Source organism: Xiphias gladius, chromosome 19 (genome assembly GCF_016859285.1).
Source record: "Xiphias gladius isolate SHS-SW01 ecotype Sanya breed wild chromosome 19, ASM1685928v1, whole genome shotgun sequence".
NCBI classification, from domain to species: domain Eukaryota; kingdom Metazoa; phylum Chordata; class Actinopteri; order Istiophoriformes; family Xiphiidae; genus Xiphias; species Xiphias gladius.
The window spans coordinates 3,949,759-3,974,649 of NC_053418.1; the positions used below are offsets into that span (position 1 = coordinate 3,949,759).

The window sequence follows — 24,891 nt, forward strand, 5'->3', positions numbered from 1 at the left end:
ATGTCAGTGCAGTGGTTTCCTGAAACTAGGATTCTGAGAGTTTGAGAGCAAGGTTAAAATATTTTGAAAAAAAGTTGCAATGGTTCAACAGTATATTAATTTAGTAGGAAAAAAACCTTCATATCAGTTGAGAGCAATTTTTCAGATTCTGTTATGACTATTCTTGCTATATGATGACTTTTTGTTGGTATTTTATGTTGTCAAAAATTACAACTTTGTGATAACATTACAACTTCTTGCTTTTGTGCTCCTCCCCAATACAGAGACAATGACTTTGACTACCTTGAGTTCCGGCTGTGGATCGGTCTGTGGTCGGCCTTCTTCTGCCTGGTGCTCGTGGCCACTGACGCCAGCTTCTTGGTTCAGTACTTCACCCGGTTCACTGAGGAGGGCTTCTCCTGTCTCATCAGCTTCATCTTCATCTATGATGCCTTCAAGAAGATGCTCAAGCTAGCTCACCACTATCCCATCAACTCTGATTATAAGTGGGAGTACGTCTTGCAGTACGACTGCCTCTGTATGGCCCCTACTATTCTAGGTGAGATGTTGTTTAACTTTGAGGCGTTTGGCTGACACCGGTATCCAGACAATGAATGAGCAGACTCCGTTTTACCCATGGATGCAGATAAGACATATAGTATCACCATCACTGTTCATGGGATGATCCCCCTTAAAAACTATCCGTGTTTTCCACGTTCACATAGTTTTATTCGTACAAGTTCAAAGTGTAGGCAAGGGTAACTCTACATGGGCTTTAAAGTTGCAGTAAAACTGCATTTTGCCTCTAATGTAATGCCTTGTTTAAACATGGTGTTGGTGTGGGCGTGACGCAAGGAGGGAGCACTTTGTAAACCAACAAGGTATCTGAGTTTAATGTGATGAGAGGGGTTAAAGGGAGGGTTGATCTTACCTCTGCCGCGTAGGTTATGTGTTCACCCGTGTCGGTTTGTTTATATGTCACCAGGATTACGCAAAAAGATCTGAACCTGTTTGCACCAAATTGGATGGAGGGATGGGGCACGGGCCAGGGAAGAACCCATTAAAGTTTGGTGCGGATCCAGGAACTTTTTTTATGCCTTCCCTAACATTGTGAGAGAGGGCATTTTTCACCTTTTCAGGGGTATGCGTTCTACTGAGCGCCAGTCTATTAAGTATGTGATGGTGTCATTTTTTCATGGAACGTGTCGTTCGAAGGATGGCACAATCACTCACCTTAGCTTGTTCGGCTGTAGGGAGTAATTACAGTTTCATGGGCTGCTGAGTTTTAGCCTCTGTCTTGTTTTGGTGTAAGTGGCCAGATATTTCTATGATGTGATGGCTACAATAACCAAAAAAATTTTTATTTTATTTTTTTTAATTAGGTGACTATAAAGACTTTAACGAGTGCTGTTGATCAGACTTTAATACAACACAGCGTGACTCTTTATTGTCTTTTCTGACAATAAAGGGTTGTCGTCATGCACAACAAATGGAAAAAAAAATACCAGGACAAACTCGATAACAGCCGCAAAACGCACTTACAGTTCATGGCAAGAACGAGTCCCAGTATTTCAAACATACTGTAGCATACGTGCTAAGTGTGCGCATGTCAATATGCATGTTAAAAACTTGCAATGAGGTTGTGCTTTCTTGTGTCTTTACAGAGAACAGTACAGACATCATTGGTGATCCTGTAGACGGTACTTCATTCTGGTTATGGAACAACACTGATCTGGTAAATGTTGTTTGTCATGCATCATCTGTACTACTCTGTGCTGTCTCAACAATAGCCCTAATACCGTACACTGTAGTGTGCTGTGTATGTTTCCCCAGTTTACTTAACGCATTGTTCAGACTGAAAGACCTTGGTCTCGATGCCCCTGAAATTCTTTGACAAGCTTGAAAAGACTTCTTGCAAATGGTTCGCAAATCTCGCAGCAACCACAAGTGGCGGAGATAGATTTAAAAAGATAGCTGTGTTGTGTTTAAGTTCAACAATTGTTACAAGGAAAAGTGGTTAGTCTGATAAGATAAGAAGACTTGTTTCCGATTTGAGGTTACTGTAACACTGTAAGTTGGCTCGTCTTTCGTCTCTTTACTCCAAAACAATGAAAATCTGAGACAATTACCAGTCAGCCATTTTGGTACAAGAGCTATTAAATTACAGTACTTCACCTGAAAGCCCTCTATTCTATCCGTTACTGCTTTGATTAGACAATCATTTGATTGAATAATTGTTTCTTTATAATCATGATGCGCTCTGTTACCTCTGTGCAGTCAATGAACGGCACACGGTCAGCCCTCACAAGGACGGAGTGCCTGAAGTACAAAGGGGAGCTGGTGGGGAAGGCCTGCGACTTTGTCCCAGACATCACCCTCATGTCCTTCATCCTGTTCTTTGGCACTTACACCTGCTCCATGTGTCTGAAGAAGTTCAAGACCAGCCCGTTCTTCCCCACCACGGTGAGTCACCTGCAATGGCACCAACATGCTGAGACAACTTAACCCAACAAACCACCAGTAGAGAAAATAAGTTAGGTCTCCAAATGTTTTTCACCTGTTTGTGAAAAAGCAGATTACAGAAAGCAACTTCGCCAAGTCTTTGTGTTTACTTTCACCCAGGTGAGGAAACTCATCAGTGACTTCGCCATCATCCTGGCCATCCTCATCTTCTGTGGAGTTGATATGCTGGTAGGAGTCGATACTCCTAAACTAATTGTGCCAAGTGAATTCAAGGTGAGTCCATCTCTGTCCCCCGAGTGTTCATGCAGAATGCACAATTCAAGTGAATCATAGGGCATTTTATTTTGGAATTAAACTCCACAAAACATGACAAAGACTCCGATAATCTTTTGTCAAAAAGTCCTGCAGGTCACCACCTTGCATTTGCATTTATATTTGACATTTATTATTCATGATGATTTAAAATTCTCAAGCAAGTTTTAAGAAACTACATTTTCCATACCATAGTGAAATGAACTAAAACCACTGGAAGGAAAGGCAGGAAGTAGCCACAGAAGCTTAGGTGGCAGAGTTGCTGGTTTGATCCCTGGCTCCTCCAAGTTGAAATTAAGCAAGAGTAGAGCAAGAAATGTTATGTTGCTTTGGACAAAAACATCAACCAAATTAATGTAATGTATATTCAGTCTAATGGGGTTTGGAAAATCATCAACAGAAATCTAAAGTGATTTATAGTTTATGAGCTGACAGAAAAAGTAAAAAAGAATAATATCTGCGGATGTGATGCCCACAAATTACACTTTGTCTAGTTGACCCATATGTTGAAGCTTCTGTTTTCCTCCCTCATAGCCAACAAGTCCTAACCGGGGCTGGTTTGTGCCCCCATTCGGAGGAAACCCCTGGTGGGTTTACCTGGCATCGGCTCTTCCTGCCCTGCTGGTCACCATACTGGTCTTCATGGACCAACAGATTACAGCTGTGATCGTCAACAGGAAGGAGCACAAGCTGAAGGTAATTGGGAAAACCTTACTGGCAAAATGTCTAAGCCAGGAGATAAAGGTCATTGCTGTTTTAACACTTTTAGAGCTCACAAGGTTGATGTGCTTTATGTGAGCGAGGCTGCTCTCAGAACGTGACCAAAATCTAGTTAAAGATTTTGCAGCAATTTAAATTCAAATTGGAAGTTCATCAAAACAAGTTTTTATTTAAGTTACCTCTCTGTTTCTCTTACATTATTTATGTGAAGTGAGGATTGTCATGCAGTTTCTCACAACAAACCTTTACACCGTAGTTAAATGTGGTTGCCATTCTTCTCATGGGAGTGAGAGATGTTGCATGGGAGTGCCTGGACACAGTTCAGTTCAAAACAGCTACTTGAAATGTTCAGAGAGTCACTGCTGAAGTTGAGCAATGATTTTTATGGATTGCAGCGTTGTGACCCCTCGTCCCCTTAAACATAACCTGGGAATCATTTCAGGGGATTGAACTGCTCTGCTACAGTACTTAATTATCACATTGCAGGGAATTCCCATATAAAAGCCCGTATTCAAATAACGACTGAGTTTCAAATGAATAGCCAGGGGCATGGTCAGCATGAATAAAAAAGGCCAGGTAGGAAAAAAACAAAAACAAAAAACCCACCAAAAACCATTCAGGGCATTAGCTGTGGCCTTCTACTACAGCTCACACTTTAAATTTAGTATCATGTTATTATCCACAGCACTAATTCCATCCGGTGCAACAGCAGAGTCAAATTTTACTCACCACTCTGCTGCTCTCAGTTTCTCTCTCTAACAGAAATAATGTTTTCATAATCATGATTAATTGCCCCAGATATAGATCCCTATACGTTAGGATAATGGCCGTGTTTACTTTCGGTCAGACTCGCACCGTGTCCTACGTAGAAGGCGTAAAACCCGAGTCATCGTGTGCCCTTTGTAGACAGCCAGACCCATTTAAAAGCATTTCTGTTCCGTTGCGATGAGACGGACGACTGGAAAACCTGGCTGAAGTGCTTTCTGCGTAGACGCGGCGTCAGAGACAAGTGTTCATGTAAAAATCATGTTTACTTGGAAAACTGGAGGAGGCTCACGCTGTTCGCCCCCAATATACGCTGTTTTGCACGAGTCCTTGTTTCCCCGATGTATGATCAAACCATATAAAAGCTGTTTACAGGCGTTACATGGAACATGTAAGACCTGTGCCCGTGCTTGCCGTGCGCCGCGTATTGTCTGTATAAACAAACATGACCTTTGACCTTTTCTGTTCGTCGTCTGTACCAGAAAGGGGCAGGTTACCATCTGGATCTGTTCTGGGTGGCTGTTCTGCTAGTGATTTGCTCCTTCATGGGTCTGCCGTGGTATGTGGCTGCCACCGTCATCTCTATCGCTCACATCGACAGTCTGAAGATGGAAACAAAAACATCGGCTCCTGGAGAGCAGCCAAAGTTCCTGGGCGTCAGGTAAGACCGGTATAATATTTGCATGCCGCATTCCTTTTGGATCTGGATCCACACAATACACACAGTGACAGGCAAATGCAGCAGTGTTGAACGAGAACGAGAATGAAACGTAAGAGATAAAGGAGTCAGATTCATGACAACTGATTCACAGTGAATTAAATTTACCCTGTTGCTGTAGTACCATCTATATCAGAGAAGCCAAGAACTTTTGCAGAACTGCACAGACAAGTTTTGGGCACCTGTCATCGCAGTTTGGTTGCAGTTGTGACAATGCTAATAGAAAGCAGTATAGCCATATCAAAAACACACCTTTGGGACTCATACAGGTATTTTTTGTATTGTACCAAGTTAGATGACCATTGAAATATATAATGTTTTTTTCTAATAAGAGATTTGTGTGTGGTAAATACTAAAATATTAGCTTTGAACCAAGCATTTCAGGAAGAAAGAATTTGGCTTTTACAAAGCGCAGCTCAGAAGTTATGAGCCAAAAATGAATCGGTTCTTCATTGGCTCACTGTCTTAGACTTTCCACCAGATTTCACTGTTCAGTAGTTTTCAAGATGCCCCGCTAACCAACACACACAAACACACACCCTGGACCAAAAACATGAAATGAACTGAACTGTAATAATCTGATTGGACTCAAGTTAAATAATTGGCAATATTAAAATTTTATTCTGTTTCTCAAACACTTTCCAGGTTTGCCTTTTTTGTTCATTAATAGATGTTAAAGACAATTTTCTTCCTCTTTTTTTTTGTCATTGTTGTTTTCGTCTGTTTGGTGAAATCCTCCAGAGCCCCCTGATGTGTCAGCTGTAAGCTGAACTAACAGACTCTTGTCTTGCAAGACACTGAAACACCTACACCAACTCTCAGCTTCCCAGAAATGTTGGGTTGTCTTTGGATAAACAGAATGAGATTTGGGAAATGACTGACATCTTCCAGTAATCAGCTCCATTTGTCAGGATTTTCTGTGACTTAGTTGTTGTCGGTAAAACAGTCAAAAAATGTCCAAATCATGAAATAATAACAGGCAGACATTCAAATTTTGTTCTTGTGGTAACTGTGTTTTTTTGTTGTTGCAGAGAGCAGAGGGTCACTGGTGTGGTTGTGTTCATCCTGACAGGACTGTCTGTATTTATGTCTCCTATTTTAAAGGTAATTCCTCAGATAGTCGTCTTTTCTTCTGATTTTTATTTATTGTTTTTTTCACTTGGTCTCTCAAGATGACTGAGCTATGGCTGATGTTGAAAACAAACACAAAATTTTAAATAACTTACAGATCGAATCAAAGAATCTATCAACGATCACAAAAGCACTTTTCGAACTGAAATAGTTTGACATTGAGGCACAAAAACTGTTCAATCTGGCAGTAGTTGTTGTGCTACATAACAGAGCACAGATGTTTTTATTATGAAGAGGACATAAAATATTTTTCTAAAAACATGTAAAAATAAGGTCATCAGCCTCCTCCTACTGTCACTACTAGGTTTAAGTTTATGATTCTCTTTGAGTAAGTGTCAGATAATAATCTGACCAATAATCTCTGATTTCTGTATCAGTCAGTCCACAAACCTCTGTACTGAACTCTCCAATGGGACATTATTGAGACTCAGTAACCTTTGTCCCCAGCCAGTAAGAGGCCAGTTTCATACATACACTGTAAAATTTTATTACGCAAAGTTATGAGTGGTGTGTTTTTTTTTTTTTTTGTGGTTTTTTTAACCACTGAAGAGAATTCCAAAACAGAATGTTGACTGTACGGTTACAAAAAAGAAAAACAGGATACCTAACACACGCTAACACAGGAGATACGTTTGTTTACATTAATTAATCTCTCTTTCTCGGTTATCAAAAATAATCACCTCATCAAGGTCAAGCAAGAAGCCCTCCACTTATTGATATTGTACGATTAGATTAAATATTCTTTCAGTTTTGTGCTGCTTGGTGACAGCTACACATTTTAGAGAAGGCAAAGCAGTGTCTCTGGAATGTAAATAGCAGTATTGTGGCATGTGTTGAAAAGTTTACATTTATGTGCATTTTTCTGCGATTTGACCCAGTTCATCCCCATGCCTGTGTTGTATGGAGTCTTCCTGTACATGGGAGTTGCCTCTCTAAATGGAGTGCAGGTAAATGCAGCTTTTTTTAAAAATTTTTTTTATTACTGTCTAATTACAAATTTGATTTATGTGGAGTGTGAAGCGAACAAAACAAATCCAAAAAAAGAGAAGAAAGAAACAGGATGGTATGTGCTTCCTAGGTGATAATTAAAACCCTGAAACCTGGAGAAAAGTAGTAATTAAAGTTCAAATTTTGAGGCTGGTCTCCAAAATTTGAACCGTCTTTATCAAAAATAACCTGTGCGAGACGGCGTTTAGTTTTTTACTCCGACACGTGTATATCATGTCTGTCTGTACCTCCGTCTGTCTGTAGTTTATGGATCGTCTCAAGCTGCTTCTGATGCCAGCAAAACACCAGCCAGACCTGGTTTACCTGCGACACGTTCCCCTCAGGAAGGTCCACCTCTTCACCTTCATCCAGGTCCTTTGCTTGGCTCTGCTCTGGATCCTCAAGTCCACTGTGGCCGCCATCATATTCCCTGTCATGGTAAGAGACATTCACATCAAGATTTGCCCAATATGGATTCTTGAAGGGCTCCTATTTTTGTTCGGAGACTACAAATTACCAGTGTCTTGTGCCAAATTATGGTAACTTTCAAGTTCACCCATTTGATGCTGTTAAAAAGTCACCAGTGTTCAGTATCTACTGAGGCTGCATCTGATTATTTTCACTATGGATTATTCCATCAGTTGATTTTGGGACTGATTAACTGCCGGATCTGTGCAGAGGCAAGAATAATCAGTAAGTTTTATCTTATATAGGATTTTTTAAAAATACATATAAGTTTAAGGGTTTTATACTTAAGCGTGGTAAAGCAGCCAAATCCCCCAAAATGCAATTTTTAACATGAGTGTGAACAGCCACAGATGAGCAGCAAAAACCAGTCAGTCTGACTTGAATACATTGTGAATTATGACTAAATTCAACCATTCACACTATAGATAGATGAGGCTTATGACCTGTATTCAGAAGATTGTCTGTATGAGTGATAAATCAGTGACAACTGTCATGATTTTTTTTTTTTTTTTTAAAAACATAATTACAGTTCGGGGTCAATAATGCAACTCTCAAGACTTCATTATGTGTTTTACTGTGCTTTAAATCATACTGTTTAGTGGTTAGCTGTGTATAAATGTTAGTGATAGTTATTAAAATAATGTGACGCGTGAAAGTGAATTTTGATCAGCATATGAAGCACTAAAAAAAGATAGAATTTATAAACAGTTTATTTGATGCTATCTTTACATTTAAAGACAGTTGAGATACAGCAGGAAGTGAACACTCATGATTTAAAGGTTTGGAAGAGTAATTTATCTATTTAAGGTGGTATTGTTGGAATCCGAATACAATGAATTACTTTGAATCTCCCAAACCACAAATATATCTTTCAAAATATAAGTTGTTTTTTTTGTTTTTTTTTCCTTAATCTGGAAAATGGATTAAAGTCTCTCTCAGCAGAGTACGGGCCAAGAAGGCAGCATTAAAGCACCGTTACTGTACAACATAACGTGCAGTACAATCATAAACAGGTTAAGACAACTCTCAAACACTACAAAAAAAAGTATAAATAATATCCAGTTAAGATGCGTATCACTTCAGTGCATGTCTTAAATTAGAAGGAAAAGCACTGACAAAGAGTGCTATTGTCCAGATCACTTGGAAGTGACTTGAATTCACCGAGGGTAAGAGTCTTACTCTACATTGTTCCACGAGAAAGGAGAGATACTGTTCTAATTCTGGGAACCTGCATCTATATTTAAACTAAACCGACTAAGAAGATCAGACCGACCAACCTCTTGTTCTTCTGCTTTCAGATCCTCGCCCTGGTCGCCGTCAGAAAAGCGATGGACTACATGTTCTCCCAGCATGACCTCAGCTTCCTGGACGATGTCATCCCAGAGAAGGACAAGAAGAAGAAGGAGGATGAGAAGAAGAAGAAGAAAAAACGGGGCAGCATAGACAGCGACGCCGAAGACGTAAGTGTTTTGGGTTTACAGTGTCGAACCCCCATAGGGAATACACTTCCTCAATCCACAGAAACAAGCAAATGCCTTATTTTTCCTCCAGTTTCTTATAATCTGTTTTACAAGACTGCCCATTCCCAAATCTGTCAACCTCACCGACAACCTCCAGCCCAGCTCTCAACCCTCAGTTTTCTTCCTTGGCAGCAGCATGTACAATTTGAGGGTTTCTTTCATCCAGCTACCATCTCGTGTTATGGAGTCGTCTCTCTGTCATCTTCAGTTGGTGCAAATTAGTTTGTCCCAGCGAGTGAAGATGAGAAGGTCATGAGCTTCTTTCAGTTTCTTCCACTGCTTGAGTGTTGTTGTATGAATGTCTTTATATTTTATAATTTCTGGCATTTTAGCATCAGACAATCGTCCAAAGCAGGCCGCTCTTGAAGAGGCTGCTTTAGTGTTACAATTTGAGTTTTTTAAAAAGGGACTGAGTCTTGAATGCTGGAAGTAGCCACTCAACTGGGACCCTTGTCAAGCTGGGTCCAACTTATATTTGGTCTAATGGGTTGGGAAGGGCTCCATTGTATTGCCGCAGGTCTCAGGTGTGTGTGTGTCAGTGCATCTGATACTTGACTGGATCCACGCTTCCACTCAGGTCTGATTACGTGGTGCATCGTAATCGCTGCAGAAAATGACATGTTTTTCTACAAATGAAACCCATGGTGGCTTATTATACTGCTGCCAGTGTTGGCGCTAACTCCTTCTTTGTGTCTGTTTGGGTCCAGTGCTTTTTTTGGATTGGGTCTGTTTTTTTTTTTTTTTTTCAAAATTCCCTTCTGGACATTGTCTTTGGGGAAGTTTTTTCAACGCAGGTTTTACGCAGGCATTAAATTTAGTTTCCTCAAAGGTAAAAATAGGTAAAAAGATTTGGGCTTTTTATTTTATTTTATTTTTTTAAACAGGCTGTCAGGATATGTTATACACCTATAAACTAAAGGGGGATTATTTAAAAAGTGGATTGGGTTGAAGCAGACACCCTCAGACCTGTAGTCTGTCACTACTGCTGCTACAGTAACTAGGCAGCTCATTGACTCAATTTTAGAAAAAACTTAAACATAATGAATTCATCCTTTTTAACTGGTTAATTCATCGATCCATTTTAAGCTGCTTATCTGGGTCCAGGTTGCAGTGATTTAATTAATAATATCATTAGAAAGCATTGTCATTTACTGCTGGGAAGTACTGAAAAATGTGATATGATAACCAATAATTCCAGGCGATATTGTCCCTACTGGTTTTCCATCATAGTTTGTCCAGTGTGACTGTGAAACAAGCGCTACATTTAATTCTATGTTGCACTAAAAGGGTCTTAAAAAGCCTTAAATTTAACGGGGTGAACCCTGCAGAAACCCTGAAATGGATCTGCGTCCATAACTCCGGACCCATGATGACCGATATCTAGTAGCCGGACAGATCAGTGAACTATCGGTTCTAAAGTTGTTTAGACGACGATGTGACATGCCAACTCTTGAAACCATCGGATAACTACTTCAAAGAATTGATTTCATTTACATGAAAAATCATATCATTGGGCAGGCCCCATTTCAATGGATAATTTAAGAGAAATTTACGACGTCTTTAGAGGAGCCGGCTTATTTTTCCTGGTTTTATATTTCAAATCAGAGATCACTCACAGCCGAGTTATTAAACGGGACAGTCGGTCGGGTTGAAGTGACTCCTCTCTAGCTAATCCGTACCGAAGCTCGACATCGATGGGTTCAGTGGCGATTAACTTTACGTCTGGATGCTCCTGAAAAGAGGGCTGCCCCTTGATTCTTACAGGTTTAATCAAATATCATATATTGCTATATGTCACAGCTATAGCTGTTTTCTAATCTACAGTTTGTACTTTTCAGTGACTGTTGCCTTAAAAGAAAGGGTTAGGGAATGAATGTCGACACCACAGGTTTAATAGTATGATACGTGTGTGAGAGCTGATGCCAACTCACCGACACCGCCGGAGGTCCAGTCTCAGGATGTGTGTTTCCTCTCTCCAACAGTCTGACTATCCTTACAATGAGAATGTTCCAAGCATTAAAATCCCCATGGACATGATGGAACAGGAGCCCTTCTTAGGTGATAAGGCCTCTGACAGTGAGTAGACTCAAACTACATGCAGAGCTGGAGGAGAAACGCCTCTTCCTCCTCCTTAACCTGCCTGACTCCTGCTCTGTCTCTTCACTCAGTCTCTATGGCGGCTTCTTCTGTCACTAAAGACTCGACACTGTTGCATGTTTATCTCTCACTCCTTGCTCGGCTTTAACTGCATGATAGTAATATGATTTTTTTCTCCTTTTGCTTCTCTCTCTATACATCCTTCATGCCAGATCTCTCATTTTCCAAATCATGCACGAAATAAACCCTTTTTCCCCCCACTGTTTTTTGTTTTTCATGCCAGTTCTATGATTTTTTTTTTCAGTGTCTAAAACACAGATAAGGCTGTTATTTTGGCTTTCTATAAAAGAACCTGTAGCACACCTACATAACTTTTGCCTTTGTTTAGTGTTCTTTATTTCCATTTTATTCATTATTTTTATACCGTGTATAAAGCTGTTTCACTTGGCTTTAACACTACTTGTACTAATTACAAGAGACATGGTCAAAAACTAAACACACTGGCTTTATGATCTGATAGACACTGTACCTGAGTGTGCAGGTTGTCAAACTATCCCAACGTTTGTAGCGGCTAATTTCACCGGCTGGTTACTCCTCCCTGGTTGAAAGTTTCTGTCAGTGAAATCAGCTGCTGTCGTGTTTAGTTGGACTGAAAACCTGCAGAGTCAATAAGTCGCTGGTCTGAATGGATGTAAAACGTCAAAGCATGAGTCAGAGAGGGTTTCTAACTTCTGTTTTTTTTTTGTTTGTTTTTTTTAAATTTCCGCAGGAGAGAAGTCCCCATCATTCCTTGAACGACACACGTCGTGCTGAGCAGCTCCGCTATTACCAGGCCAACTGCTTGTCCAGGTGAGACTTGTGTGTGTGTGTGTGTGTGTGTGTGTTTGCATGAGAGTGAGGGGAACAGGTGTAATGTGCCGACTGGAACTTGATAGCCACAATTCTAACTGGCAGTGATTTCCTCTTACATTTATTCATGACCGTGGCATCAAAGGTCGCAAAAGGTCGGAAGGCAAGCTAACTAGCTAACATATGATGTAAGTCTGAACTTTAAAGGTCAGCTAGGCTAATTAGCTTACCTATGGCTAAACTGCATTTTTTCAGCTCAGATGTCTCCTCTCTCATGTGTAGCTTCTCTCTCTCTGCCTTGGGGGGGGGGGGTTAATCTTTCTGGCCCACAACTTCACTGTTCTGGTTCACTCTCAGTGTACAGCAGTGGTCAGAGATAAAAGCTGCGATAAACCCACTGTCCACTACCTGCTCAGCGCAAACAGCAGCCAGACACAGTTAGACACCAGCCAGAGACACCACTCTAAATGAATGCTAGTTGTTGCTCTGTAATTAAAATAAATAAAACACAGTCAAATCAGTTCTCAAAATTATATTTGCCTAAGACTTACAATATCAAAGCTCACTGTCTTCAGCAACTGTTTTTGTCTGTTGATCTCAACTTCTTAAAAACTCATCTTCCAGCACTGAAGATGTCAGACTTATTGCAGGTTTAGATTTCATTCAGAAAAAAAGAACAAGAAACATTTAGAGTAGTTATAATGGTCTAAAACTAGCCTAGTCTCTGGGTCTTTATTGACCTTATCACCAATAGTATGAGTATGTCGAATGATAAATACACTGTGCTTCGCTGATACGCACTTTAGAGGAGACAATCTGTTTAGAAAAGGGCAGAAGAAGCCATGGTTTTTTGCCAAATTTTTAGAGCGACGATTATGATGCTCAAGATGAGATTATCTTTCTCCATCATGCCCACAACCTCTCATGATGACCAGGATCCACGGGTCCTATCCACAGGGTCACATTTTGTTCCTGAATCACCCCATCTGCTCTACAATTGTCGTAACAGTGCTGACGAAAGAGGATTAGTGTTTGGGACAATGTGTGAAAAGCAGCAGTGATCACAGGACATCTGTGATGTCAACAGACAACTTTCAAGATTTAAAAATAAATAAATAAATATATATATATATATTTTTTTTTTTTTTTAAATAATTGGTCTTCAGCTGTACATGACTACTGACCAAGTAAAAACAAATTTCACTTACAATATTCCAGGTTGTATGTACTTAACCAAAAATGTGTCTTCAGTTGTTTCCAATCTGAAAGGTTTGTTTTTAATTGATATGGACAAGAGCTTCAAGTGGCTCCAGGCTGATGGAAAAACAGACTTACTCTCCTTTCCAGACAGGAAATGCAAATAAAAAAGAAAAACTTTTAAACATTAAAATCAGATGGGAACAGTCTTATCTCGTTACATTAAAGTCAATAGGAATTTCAGTGGTTTCGGGCACATGTGCATTAGAGTTAGTGACATTGGATTGGAATCGCATTGATGCTTTGGTAGTGATGACATTACGCTGCTTGCCCCCCCAAAAAAAACTAATCCTGTCCCACTAAGACAGAAGCCAAATTGCTTTGAGCTCAGATGACCTCAGGAACCATCAAACCATGATGACTGGTCGTATTTCTGCAGTGCCTTAAGAGACGTAAATACAATGATGTACAGTAGAGCTGCAATACAGTCGATTAATGGACTAGTCAATCGACTAATATCAAAATATAAAATTAATTGGCACCTATTTTGATAATCGCTTTGGGTTTTCGGACCGTTGGTCAGACAAAGCATGACACCTGGAGACATCACCTCAGGCTTTTTTCACTAGTCTGACATTTTATAGAAAAAAAGGTTAATCAATAATGAAAACAAGTTAGTTGTAGCCTAGCCCCAGATTGTGCATCTCATGTATAATCATACATTTGAGTACCAGAGGTAAACACTGGTTTCCCTGAAAGATAATTAACTGGTATTTGAAAAACCCAGAAGTTCAAAAACTCTCTGCTGTTCTGACGGTATCTCTACAATCCCGCAAGACTCTTCTAACCATCTAGATTTAAAAAACTTGTTTCTCAAATTGTGCCTCTGTTTCCAAATCAAAACAAAGATGGCAACACACCTGCTACCTGGATAGAAAACAGAGTTGATTGGGAAACAGGTCAAAAATCTTTTTTCTTTTTTTTTTTTATATTTTAGAAGAAAAAAAATTATTATCCAGATGGTTTGAGGAGTCTTTGGGGGTTCTGAAAATATCGTCAAAATATCAGGGCAAGTTTTTCACCAAGCCTCTCGGTTTTTCAGACATAGCCGGTTAATTACATTTTAAAGAAACTGATGGTTACCTCTGTGACCCAAATATATGTTAATACATCAGGGGCACAAACTGGGGCTAGATGCAGCACCTGTGTACAGTAATAATAAATATAAATCTACACACTACATGGCAAAAACAAAGAATTATTACAAGCCCGCAAATTTTACAACAACCTACCACAAGCAATATGTTCCAATTATGATCCAACCACTCCACCCTCAAGGTTCAACTCCATAAGTGAGACTAAATGACATAACACTGGCAGTACTGTCAGAGAAATTTTTATAGATCTAAAACTTTAATGTGCTCTGATCTTTAATCTGCTGTTAAAAGGTTCCAGAACCAGTTATGTGTGTCATCCTGATGGACCCAAAACTATGGTACAACAATTTAAAAAAAAAAAAAAAAGAAAAAATTAATTAATTACGTAGGAAAATGGAAACCTTGGCAATATGTTAATGTTTGATGACACCAGATGTTGAAAAGTGTCTGAATAAAGGATGATTCCAGTCTTATTTTTGTACTTTTGGCCGGTGAGTTGATCATTATAGTAAATGTTGAAACGTGCCAACATGGCTACGTCACTACAGAGAAGTCCAATGGAAACAAATGCATGAAACACGAGCAGTCAGACAACCAGGCAGTTTACTGACAGTTTAGCAGGATTATCTAAACCACGTCATTTAAAATGGAAACAGAGCGCACCTGAAATGTCATAATTAACCGACTTTTTGGGAATGACACTAAATTGCTTTCTTGCTGAGAGTTAATGAGAAGACGCCACTTTCATGTCTGTACATGTAGTTACAACCAGGAGCTGGGTAGCGTAGCATGGTACGAAGACCGGCAGCAGGGGGAGACAGCCACCCTGGGTCTGTCCAACTGTGACAAAATCCACCTACCATCACCTTCTCAAGTTCACTACTAAACACGCAGTATCTTGTTTGTTTCATCCAAACAACATGTTGGGTTTTCATGGGCAGTTGTGCACCAGACTATTTCTTAGCCGGGCACAGTGACTTCCAGGAGGTTCTGCTGGCTGGGACCTAAAATTGTTACTAGTGAGCTTTTCACTGGTAGGCTCCACTGTACTTAGGTGTAATTCTGAGGTACTTGTATTTTATTATTTCCACATATTGCTGCTTTATACTTTACTGCACTACATTTACACATCATCTATAGCTACTGGATACTTAGTTGATTAAGATTTTACAGTTAAAAACATGATCATTTCGTAAAATATGATGCATACAATGCACTGCTGGAACTATGCAGCAGTATTTAAAACGAGCTTTACATCAACCAGCTACAACATTAAAATGCTGTTTACCCTGTAATGCATCAATACTAAATAGGACAATACTAAAATAAATTGGAAAGTATATAGAAGTGCATTTGATGTTATCATTGATCTTTTTGTGGTTTTAAACATGCGTCACTAGCAGACGTATGTCATATTTTTTCATGTTTGATATACAGCAGTGTCTTGTAATTTTTGACCTGACATGGAAGTAAAAACTGACTCTAGCAACAGAGTCTCATAATACCCTGAAAAAAGGTCCATTCAACATAAAGGGCCGTTTCCTGTTTATATTCAAAGTAGATTTTGAATGCAGGACTTGTACTTGTAACTGTACTTTTACGCCACTGCTTCTTTTAATTAAGTAAAGGACCCGAATACTTCTACCACCACTGGCTACGCTTCAGCCTAACAATGGACGCGTTTGTGTTTCAGCCCTGAGATGAGTCCGCTGAAGTCTGTGCCTCAGATTAGAATAGACATGGACCCAGACGATGATAATTCGTTCTACTGGAGGAGCAGAGGATCTGAAACATCTCTGTAGCGCACTGAACCACCGGCTGGCGAATCCTGCAGCACCCGCAAGAGAACTCCCTCTTTCTTTCACTGACTTAAAATTGTTCTTTTTGACCCCATTATTTCAAGACTTTGTTTTGAATAAGTGTTACAGAAAAAAGGGAACACACTAAAAGAAAAAACAAAAAACAAAACAGTTTAACAAAACAGATAGAGAAAAAAAAAACCTTTTTCTTCTATTAATGAAGCCGTTTTAAAACCATTTCCTTCGTCACACTCTTCTCCTGGTATTTTTCTCACAGCTCCACAGTAAACAGTCTTTGTGTCCGACTCAAACACCGATAAATGTAACTCCTTACTACTCTTCTATGCAACTCCTCCCACATATCGCTGATCAACAGTAAATGCTGCAGCTCTCTGACCATGCATGGAGTGCCCTCCCTGCTCTTTTTATATAAATATATACACGTAAATATCTTCGGTCTGAATTTTTATATAAATTGAATTACTCTAATAACATTTTCCTGTAGCAGGAAAATTGTTTTCATAGCTCTACCTCTTGTTTTAGATTCAATGCTTATTATGAACAAATGCAACATGTTGATTTTTGACGCAGCATGGGGTTTTGATATTTTCTCTCTGTCCTCTTGCAGAGTTGAAATGATTCAAGAGATTCACTGTATTATAGCTTGTGAAGGAAATGTGTGCAAATAGATATTTTAAATTAATTAACAGTTAATTCACATTGCACATTTCTATGTGCAGATGAGAAATATTTTTTATCATCACTTTTTGATGCAGTTTTGATTTCTTCACCTCCTCTTTCTAATTTTCTGGATCTTTCTTTCACATGTTCACTTCAGAGCTTTTGTTACTTGTTTAAATTAAATCAAACGTGTCTATCTTTTTCGTTTTTTTTTTTTTTTTTTTTAAATGATAATGTGTGTATGTTGGTAACCTTTTCTTATGTATTTCTTTTCTTTTTTTCTTTGTGGGTATAAAACAGTTCAGCGCTACATATTCATCCGATTTTCCACAGCCAAACTTAAACTCTAACTAGGAGTGCATATCCTACAATTTCTTGTGCTTTACCTAAGTGGCTTATATGAGACCGATCCAGACTGAAATTCGTATCTTAAACGACATGACAAGGGATTAAAAGGAAAAAGGGAATCAAATCCACGTAAACTCCATGCAGTTGTGTGAGGTTTTTTTTGTCTCAGCTGCCGTTGGAATTATCTGATGTGAAAACGGAAACTTTAAAAAAAAAAAAAAAATTAAAAAAAAAAAATTAAAAGGACAGTTTATCTTCACAAGTCCAACTTCACAAACATGCCCATATGTACATTGAGGGGGCTATTGGTCGCTGTAATTATGCCTCCTGGCAAAGCAAGCCCTTTGTAGTGCGACTCCAATGTCAGAGATGGGGGACAGAATTCACATTAGAGCTAGAATGGTATATCAGCATCTGTGTGCATGTCCGCGGAGGGGGTAACAAGAATTTGCAGGACAGAAATGCTAAACTATATTTGAGGAAAACAGTGCCTCCGTTCATAGTTTGTATACCAGAGAGCAAAGACAGGTTGATTTTTTTTCAACTGTAAAATGTATCTTGGTCCCAATTTAAAAACAAACAAAAACAATAACAAACCAAAGGAATCTGTATCAAGATGTGATGTGTTTACGTTGAAAAAAACAAACAAAAAACAAAAACAAAACTATCAGTATATTATATGATAAATTGCTATATTGTTATTTTGGAATATCTCGCTTTGGAAAGATCAGAAATCCAGTATCAGGCTATAATCCACAGTGTTTGTTCTGTGCAAAAATGCATTTTAAACTTCAGCCAAAGCTAATATGAGCCTTTAGCCGTCTACTTTAGCTGAATCAAGTGGGTATCTCCGTCCTGGATTCAGGTCTTTAGACTTAACTAATCCAGACGAACATATTGTTGTCAAACAATCCTGTTAATATACATCCAGCTAACTTTGTTCTTTAGAGGTTTGATTTTTTAAAAATTACCCCAAAAAAAAAACAGGTCCTGGCAGCCTGTGTGCAGGTTTATCACCAGCGTTGAGGGCAACAAACCTACATGCCACTAACGGGATGTCTCCCTCCGCTGCAGCACAATGAGCAAACACTGTCTGAGGAAGCACCAAGACAAAGACTGTAACCTTGGAAGATGCCCACTTGGTTTGTGTATCTCAGACTGCTGAAGCCTCGTATTAGCATCAGCTAAATTGAGGACTGCATTTCGTCCCCCGTCTTATACAGTGTAGTCACACCAGGAAGGTATCATTTCATGGCCAGTATGGACAGGAGGGGATGAGAACAGTGACCTATAACTTATTCAACACATATGCCATGTGATGGACTTTCGAAACTCACCTTAAAACAAAACATCCACAGTTGTTTTTAGGACTTTGTGTGTCTGTTAAAATCTGTTAAACTTAAGCATTTTCCTACTTCACAGCATTCCATACAGAGTGGCCAGTAAGTCCGCAGTCACGCAGAGAAAAACTAAATCCTCTCAGATCTGACAGCTTGACTTTCACTGGCCAGTATTACGTACAGGACAAAGAGCCCGAATGGCTTCTCAAGCACCGTTCGTCATTGCAGTATCCCCACTGTATCTCTGAAGGGCACACCGACGCACTCTCTCACTTTGATTGTTAGGTGTAAGCGGTGCGACAGATTCGATTTGAAACTGGAAGACCCGACTGTCGTCAGCACATCTATTGAAATAAAATTAAAAACTTTGTGATGAATGAGCCGCCTCCTTCCTCTGTGAATCATGTACATAAAGGCATGTCGGCTCAAACCAAAACGCAACAAGTCAATTTGTACCATCAGTGGTCAAATGTGTTCGATTTGTTTTTGTCCGTTCGTTTGAGTTCATCAGCCGAAGTGACGATGTGACTTATACTCCACATCAGTGTTTTTAGCCGTCAACACCCGAAAGTAGAAACAAGCGGGACTTAATGTCTGGGACGTATTATGTGGGGAGTTGTTAGTTTAAAGTGTGTCATACTGTGTAAGCATGTCAGACAAAAAAATCTGCAACATGAAATCAAAAACCTGTTAATGATGTTAATTTTAGCTTACGGAATACTGATACCTTTTTTTCTGATTAACTTTTTGTGACTTTTTAGAACAGGTGAAATTGTTTATTTTAGAATTTATATTTTTCAAATGAAATGTATATTGAAAAATAAACAGAAATATCGGACAGTGACGGTGTGCTGCTTTTCAATCTGAGTGGAAACATTTGCAAAAAGATTATATGAGTAACACTTTAGTGGTGACTGGACAAAACAAGCCATTTGGATACATCGAATTTTGGCTTTATGAAATTCTAACGGTCTATTTTCTGACATTTTATTGACCAAACAATTATTCAATTAAATAATCAGCAGAATTATTGATAGACGAGAGGGAATATGAGCTGCAATGGTACAACGATTAGTTGATTAATAGATCGTAAGACTATCAACCAACTATTTTGATATTTAATTTATTGATTAAGTAATTTATCAAAGCAAAAATGCCATTTTTTGAACCATTTGCTGGTTCCAGGTCCTCAAATGTGAAGATTTGCTTCATTTCTAAGTTTGTTTTCCCTTTTTACTATAAAACAACAGTAAAGAAGTGACCTCGGGCTTTCGGAAACTGTGACCGTCATTTTCCACTTATTTTCTATTTTTACAGACAAATCATTCAGTAATGTAAATAATCATTAGTTGCAGCCCTAATGAGCTGTGCCTCAATTCCATCGTACACACATATATTGATCTTGAGTATTTTGTTGGTTCATGCTGAGAAAGTGTCAGAATTAAGTACATTTAAATATGTCAGTAGGCAAAAAAATGAACTTGAAAAAATGTAAACAAATGATAGCTGTTAAAGCTTCACAATTTTGGAAAATTTAAGTTCTTCTTGTGAAGTTCAACTGGCAGTAGCGTTTGAAAATCTCAGTGTATTTAACATCCGTCTGCTCACATCATTAATTTTTTTCCTGTTTGTCCACAATCCTAAAGTGCATCTGCGACACTATGAAGATTAGTATATAGTAAATACTTTAACTATTGTCACTGTCACATACTGAAGATGCATAAATACATTTGGGTTTCCAGATATTTTGTCTTTCGTCATTCTGCACATAGAAGTACTATCTGTATGTTGCAGACCACTATATAAATACTACTGCCCCCATCATAGAGTTGCAGACATCACTTGTCCTCATGTTTTCTGATACAGTAGCTCCCTCTAGTGTAAGACCAGCAGCATTACAGCCAGCAGACAAGAGGTTGTGTTGCCTCATTAAAATCACTCCAGCCCGGAGAAGTACTACCTCAACCACTTGTACTGCTACTACTGCTACTGCTACTACTACTTACTGCTGCTACTACTACTACTAGTAGTACAACTACTACCGCTGCTGCTGCGCTACTACTACTGCTGCCACCACCACTACTACTGCTGCCACCACCACTACTACTACTACTACCGCTGCTGCTGCTGCTGCTATTACTACTGCTAGTACTACTACTACTGCTGCTACTTCTCCTACTTTGTAGTAGGAGAAGTGCAGGGTTAAAGAGCCTTTTATAATCACATCTCTCTCTCTCTCACACACACACTCACACACACACACACACACACACACACACACACACACAACAAAAGTCTAATATTATTGACAGGAGGTAATCAATGCAGTACCGGTATGATATGTTCATATTAGTTCACCTCTCTCGATCTAATCAGTTGATTAGCAGATAAGTACAGATCAGTAAATTACAGAAGAACAAAATTAATGGCTTGAATACAGGGTCTGTATAAAAGATAACTGCTTTTTGTTTCCACTGGAGGACTAACAAGAGCTGTGGAAGACAGATAGAGTGTGTGTTTGTGTGTGCATTCATGTACTTCTATCTTTTGTGAGGACCTATTTTAGATTCAGACCTTGACATTTTCTTCTGTCGTCAATTCTACACTTGTACTAACACCACCACCACCAACACTACTACCGTTTCTTCTACTGTAACTGCAACCACTACTATAACAAATTGTACTACTACCGCTACAACTGCTACTGCACTAGTAACATCATTACTGCTACCACCACCACAACATGTACCACTAAACTAGTGCTACTAACACCGCTACTACTACTGCAATCTGTACCACTACCACCACCAACAGTACTGACAGATACAGTGTACTGACCCCACTACTGGTACTGGTACCAGTACTAGTGCCAACCCCAGTACTCAGGCCAAAGTTTTAATTCGTCCGGCACTTTGACCAAATACTTTCAAAACTAACGACATCAACCTAAGCTGTACTTTGTGTTTAGTGCTAATTAGCATAAAATTTCGCAGACTCTGCAGGTATACCTACAAACATATTTCTACCGAAATTTCAGACACTGGGCATGTAAAAATAAATTCAAGTTTTTATTAGTGTACCCAGGAAACTCTTATGGGTATTGACATGTTTTAATCAACTCTTTTTAACTTACCTACTACATAATTTCCTTCTTTTTTTTAGAGCTCAAAATGTAACGAGCGGATTCTTAACAACTATACAAATTAACACCATTTCCCTTTTAATTAGTAACGAACTGGATAGGCCTTTCTTGGAGATTAAGAAGTAGTAAACAGTTAAATACCAGCTAATTGTTTAGGAATTTATGAGGAAAGTTTCCAGGAAATTCGCTGGAAAATACAAGACCTATAACATAAAGTGTTAACCTAATTTCTACGATCCAAAGTTCTGCTCGTTTTTTTCAGATTTCCTCTAAACTTTGTATTTATCCTGTGAATTATTAAGATTAACCACTCTTTGGTTGAACTGGTCACTACCGGTAGACAATGCAACAGATGATGAGGGCTCACAAGTAGACTTCATTTCATTTTAAAGGTTCAGTCAAAAAAGGTTAAAAAATACAGGTTTGGGGGTCAACATCTGCATTTAAAAAAGACATGTGATTGGCCTGTACTGAGTGCATTTTATCAATAAAGGTCCTTTGAAGTATAGGATTACAGATGACGTACTATAAGAGTCATAGAGGAGGTATGGGTAGACAATCAGCCACTGATGAATGAAAAAAATCAAATAAATTCAATAAAAAAAAATAGTAAATGAGAAAAGACAGAACAGAATATGACAGTACAACAGAAAGGTATTCAGAAAGACGGGATGAATACAGTGAAAACCCCACAGATATGAAAAGAGGCAAAAAGTGGGTTGCAATTAATGTTTACAGACAAATACAGCCTCCATGCCATGTGCACGACATTAGTTAGCTGACTAATGTGTACCAGCTAAGGAGGAGACAAACCAAGGCTTCAGGCAAATGTACAATATCAGCCTCTTCAGTGATGCACAAACAGCGAAAGACGGTGTAGAGGGAGAAGCTTTCAGCTCAGAGAGAAGAGATACAAGAGCTGAAGATGATCTTTCCTCATTAAGTAAGTACATGGCAGACTCTCACGGGAGTGAGTCAAGAGCACAACTTTGACATATTTCAGCATAAATACGAGTTATAGAAACATTTTGAGCGCACAGTCGGACACTGGATTACACTGTTACTCCAACGCTTTTTTTTTTCTACCACAAAAACTGCCAAGTAAGTCATGACGTCCTTGTTACAAGTCGGCGGAAAAAATGTAAGTCTTTTTAGATCTTGAGGTTACATATAACTGTTCTTTAAACAACACAGGATTTAATACAATTTAAGGAATTTTAAGGAGAAGTTGGGACCTGCTATATTTTAAGAGACATTTAAAAAGTCTGCTGATATTTTATTATTTTCTTATTATCAACAAATCCCATGACCAGACCAGACTTGACCCCACTAACAAGTAATGTCTGCATTTCCAAAGCCTGATGTATCTTAGTCCTCCGTGCCACAGAGCGCCATTGTTGACCAGAGACTATTAAAATCTGGACGCCATCCTAACAGAAATGCTCACTAGGGCACCAGATGTGTACTGATCTGCAGCTATGGCTGTTGGAAGGTGCTGAGAGCGGACTAAATTGTCACTGGGTGATGGTCTTTTCGTGGGATTATTTAACAATAAGATAAATAGAGAATTTTGCCAGTCTTACCCTTTAAATGCTGGTGAAACATCATTTCAACAGAACCAGCAGTGGAAAGTAAGCGCGCACATTTATTCAAGTACTCTACCCGAGAACAATTCTGAGGTACTCGTTCCTTATTGAAGTAATTCCATTTTATGCTACTTTATACTTCTACTCTACAATTCAGAAGCAACTACTGTATTTTTACTCCACTATTCTAAAGCTTCAGTTAATAGTTACGGTAATTCACAGTTTCGAATTATTAATACAAAACATAATGAACAAATAAATTAGGATGTATTGTTATACATTAAACTACAGTGCAGTATATAAAGTAATTAAATTAGACTCACCTTTACCAGCTGCAACGTTAAAGTGACATATACATTAACGCATCAATATAATTATAATCCAGTAATATACATTATTATGAAATGGGCCACTCTGTCTAATGAATACTTTTACTTTTTTACTTTAAATATATTTTCATGCTAATACTTTTACTTAAGTAAAACTTTGAAAACATGACTTTTAGATGTAACAGAGTATTTCTGCCTTGTGGTATTTCTACTTTTACTCGGGTGAAAGCCCTGAATATTTTTTCCACGACTGAATGAACCTCGGAGCCTGGATGTTGTGTTGTTACAAAATACTAAAAAGATCAATTTCAGGTTGGGGCACCCCATTACCGAGAACACCAGCGGCCACAGTGCAAACTGACCTCAGATCAACAAACAGCTTCATGCGACATTAAGCTGGTAATTAATCAACATAGCTGGGTTTCACCGAAAAATTACAACGATTACGTTTCTTCAGCTCCCACTGATAATTAGCTCAAGTAATCAGATCAGATCAGCTATGCCGCTGCGAAAGGTTACATAACTTCACATCTAATGTGCTCAGGTAAACACAACTGTTATGTTTCAGTTGATAAAAGGATGTTTGTGTGATCTGGGACAGATGGAGGGGGGGGGGCTGTACAGTTTGTCTGCTCACCTGTGAAGAAACGTGTCTCTGCTCCTGATCTCTTAACCACTGCCTCTGTGAAACAATCACTCTGCTGGCATCAAAGCTCCACAGCACGACATGAGCCTTTATTCAGTTTGTACCCTTCAAAGCTGTGACGGTGTCCGAGCATGTTGTTGCAAAAAAAAAAAAAAAAAAAAAATCGAGCCTGGCTGCGGGCCGCCTGGATGCACAGATATTCAGCTAGCCCAGTGAACCCAGATGGGGCTCTGAGGATGAGGGAGAGAGGATCAGCACAATGCTTTCTTAACCATCCTGGTGCTCTGATATGCTCAGAAACTGCTTGTTGTTATTCTAGGTCATTGTCAAAACAGCAAAATAAACCAAAGGATTGCTCAGCTCACTGTGCGCCCTCCATACTGTGATACATCATCTCCATCCTCCTCCTCCTCCTCCTTCTCTGTTAAGTGCTTGTCTGGCTGCAGTTCACTGTTGTACAACGTTTACTCTGTAGCTGAAGAATAAGCAGAGAAGCCAAAGGGATAAAAAAATTAGATTGTTTCAGCTCCACAGTCGAAAAAAGATGAAAAGCTAAGGTAGAAAATAATTTGTTTACTGGTTGGAAACAGAATAAACTGAGAGCTAAAAGGTCAATATAAAAGATGTTCACTGGTCCAGGATAAAGCATGACATGAA

General features: G+C 39.0%; 1 protein-coding gene across 1 annotated transcript in view; it reads left to right on the plus strand.

Moving 5' to 3' along the window:
* The window catches only part of slc4a4a (solute carrier family 4 member 4a), a 55,544-nt gene extending 38,525 nt beyond the window's left edge, over positions 1–17,019 (plus strand). The window contains exons 13-24 of the mRNA XM_040155324.1: positions 264–538; positions 1,644–1,714; positions 2,257–2,442; positions 2,602–2,715; positions 3,289–3,450; positions 4,722–4,900; positions 5,989–6,061; positions 6,967–7,035; positions 7,340–7,513; positions 8,842–9,003; positions 11,930–12,009; positions 16,057–17,019. Coding sequence (XP_040011258.1) covers positions 264–538; positions 1,644–1,714; positions 2,257–2,442; positions 2,602–2,715; positions 3,289–3,450; positions 4,722–4,900; positions 5,989–6,061; positions 6,967–7,035; positions 7,340–7,513; positions 8,842–9,003; positions 11,930–12,009; positions 16,057–16,165 — 1,654 coding nt within the window. The 3' untranslated portion in view covers positions 16,166–17,019. The remainder of the gene's footprint in view (positions 1–263; positions 539–1,643; positions 1,715–2,256; positions 2,443–2,601; positions 2,716–3,288; positions 3,451–4,721; positions 4,901–5,988; positions 6,062–6,966; positions 7,036–7,339; positions 7,514–8,841; positions 9,004–11,929; positions 12,010–16,056) is intronic.
* The last annotated feature ends 7,872 nt before the right edge of the window (positions 17,020–24,891 follow it).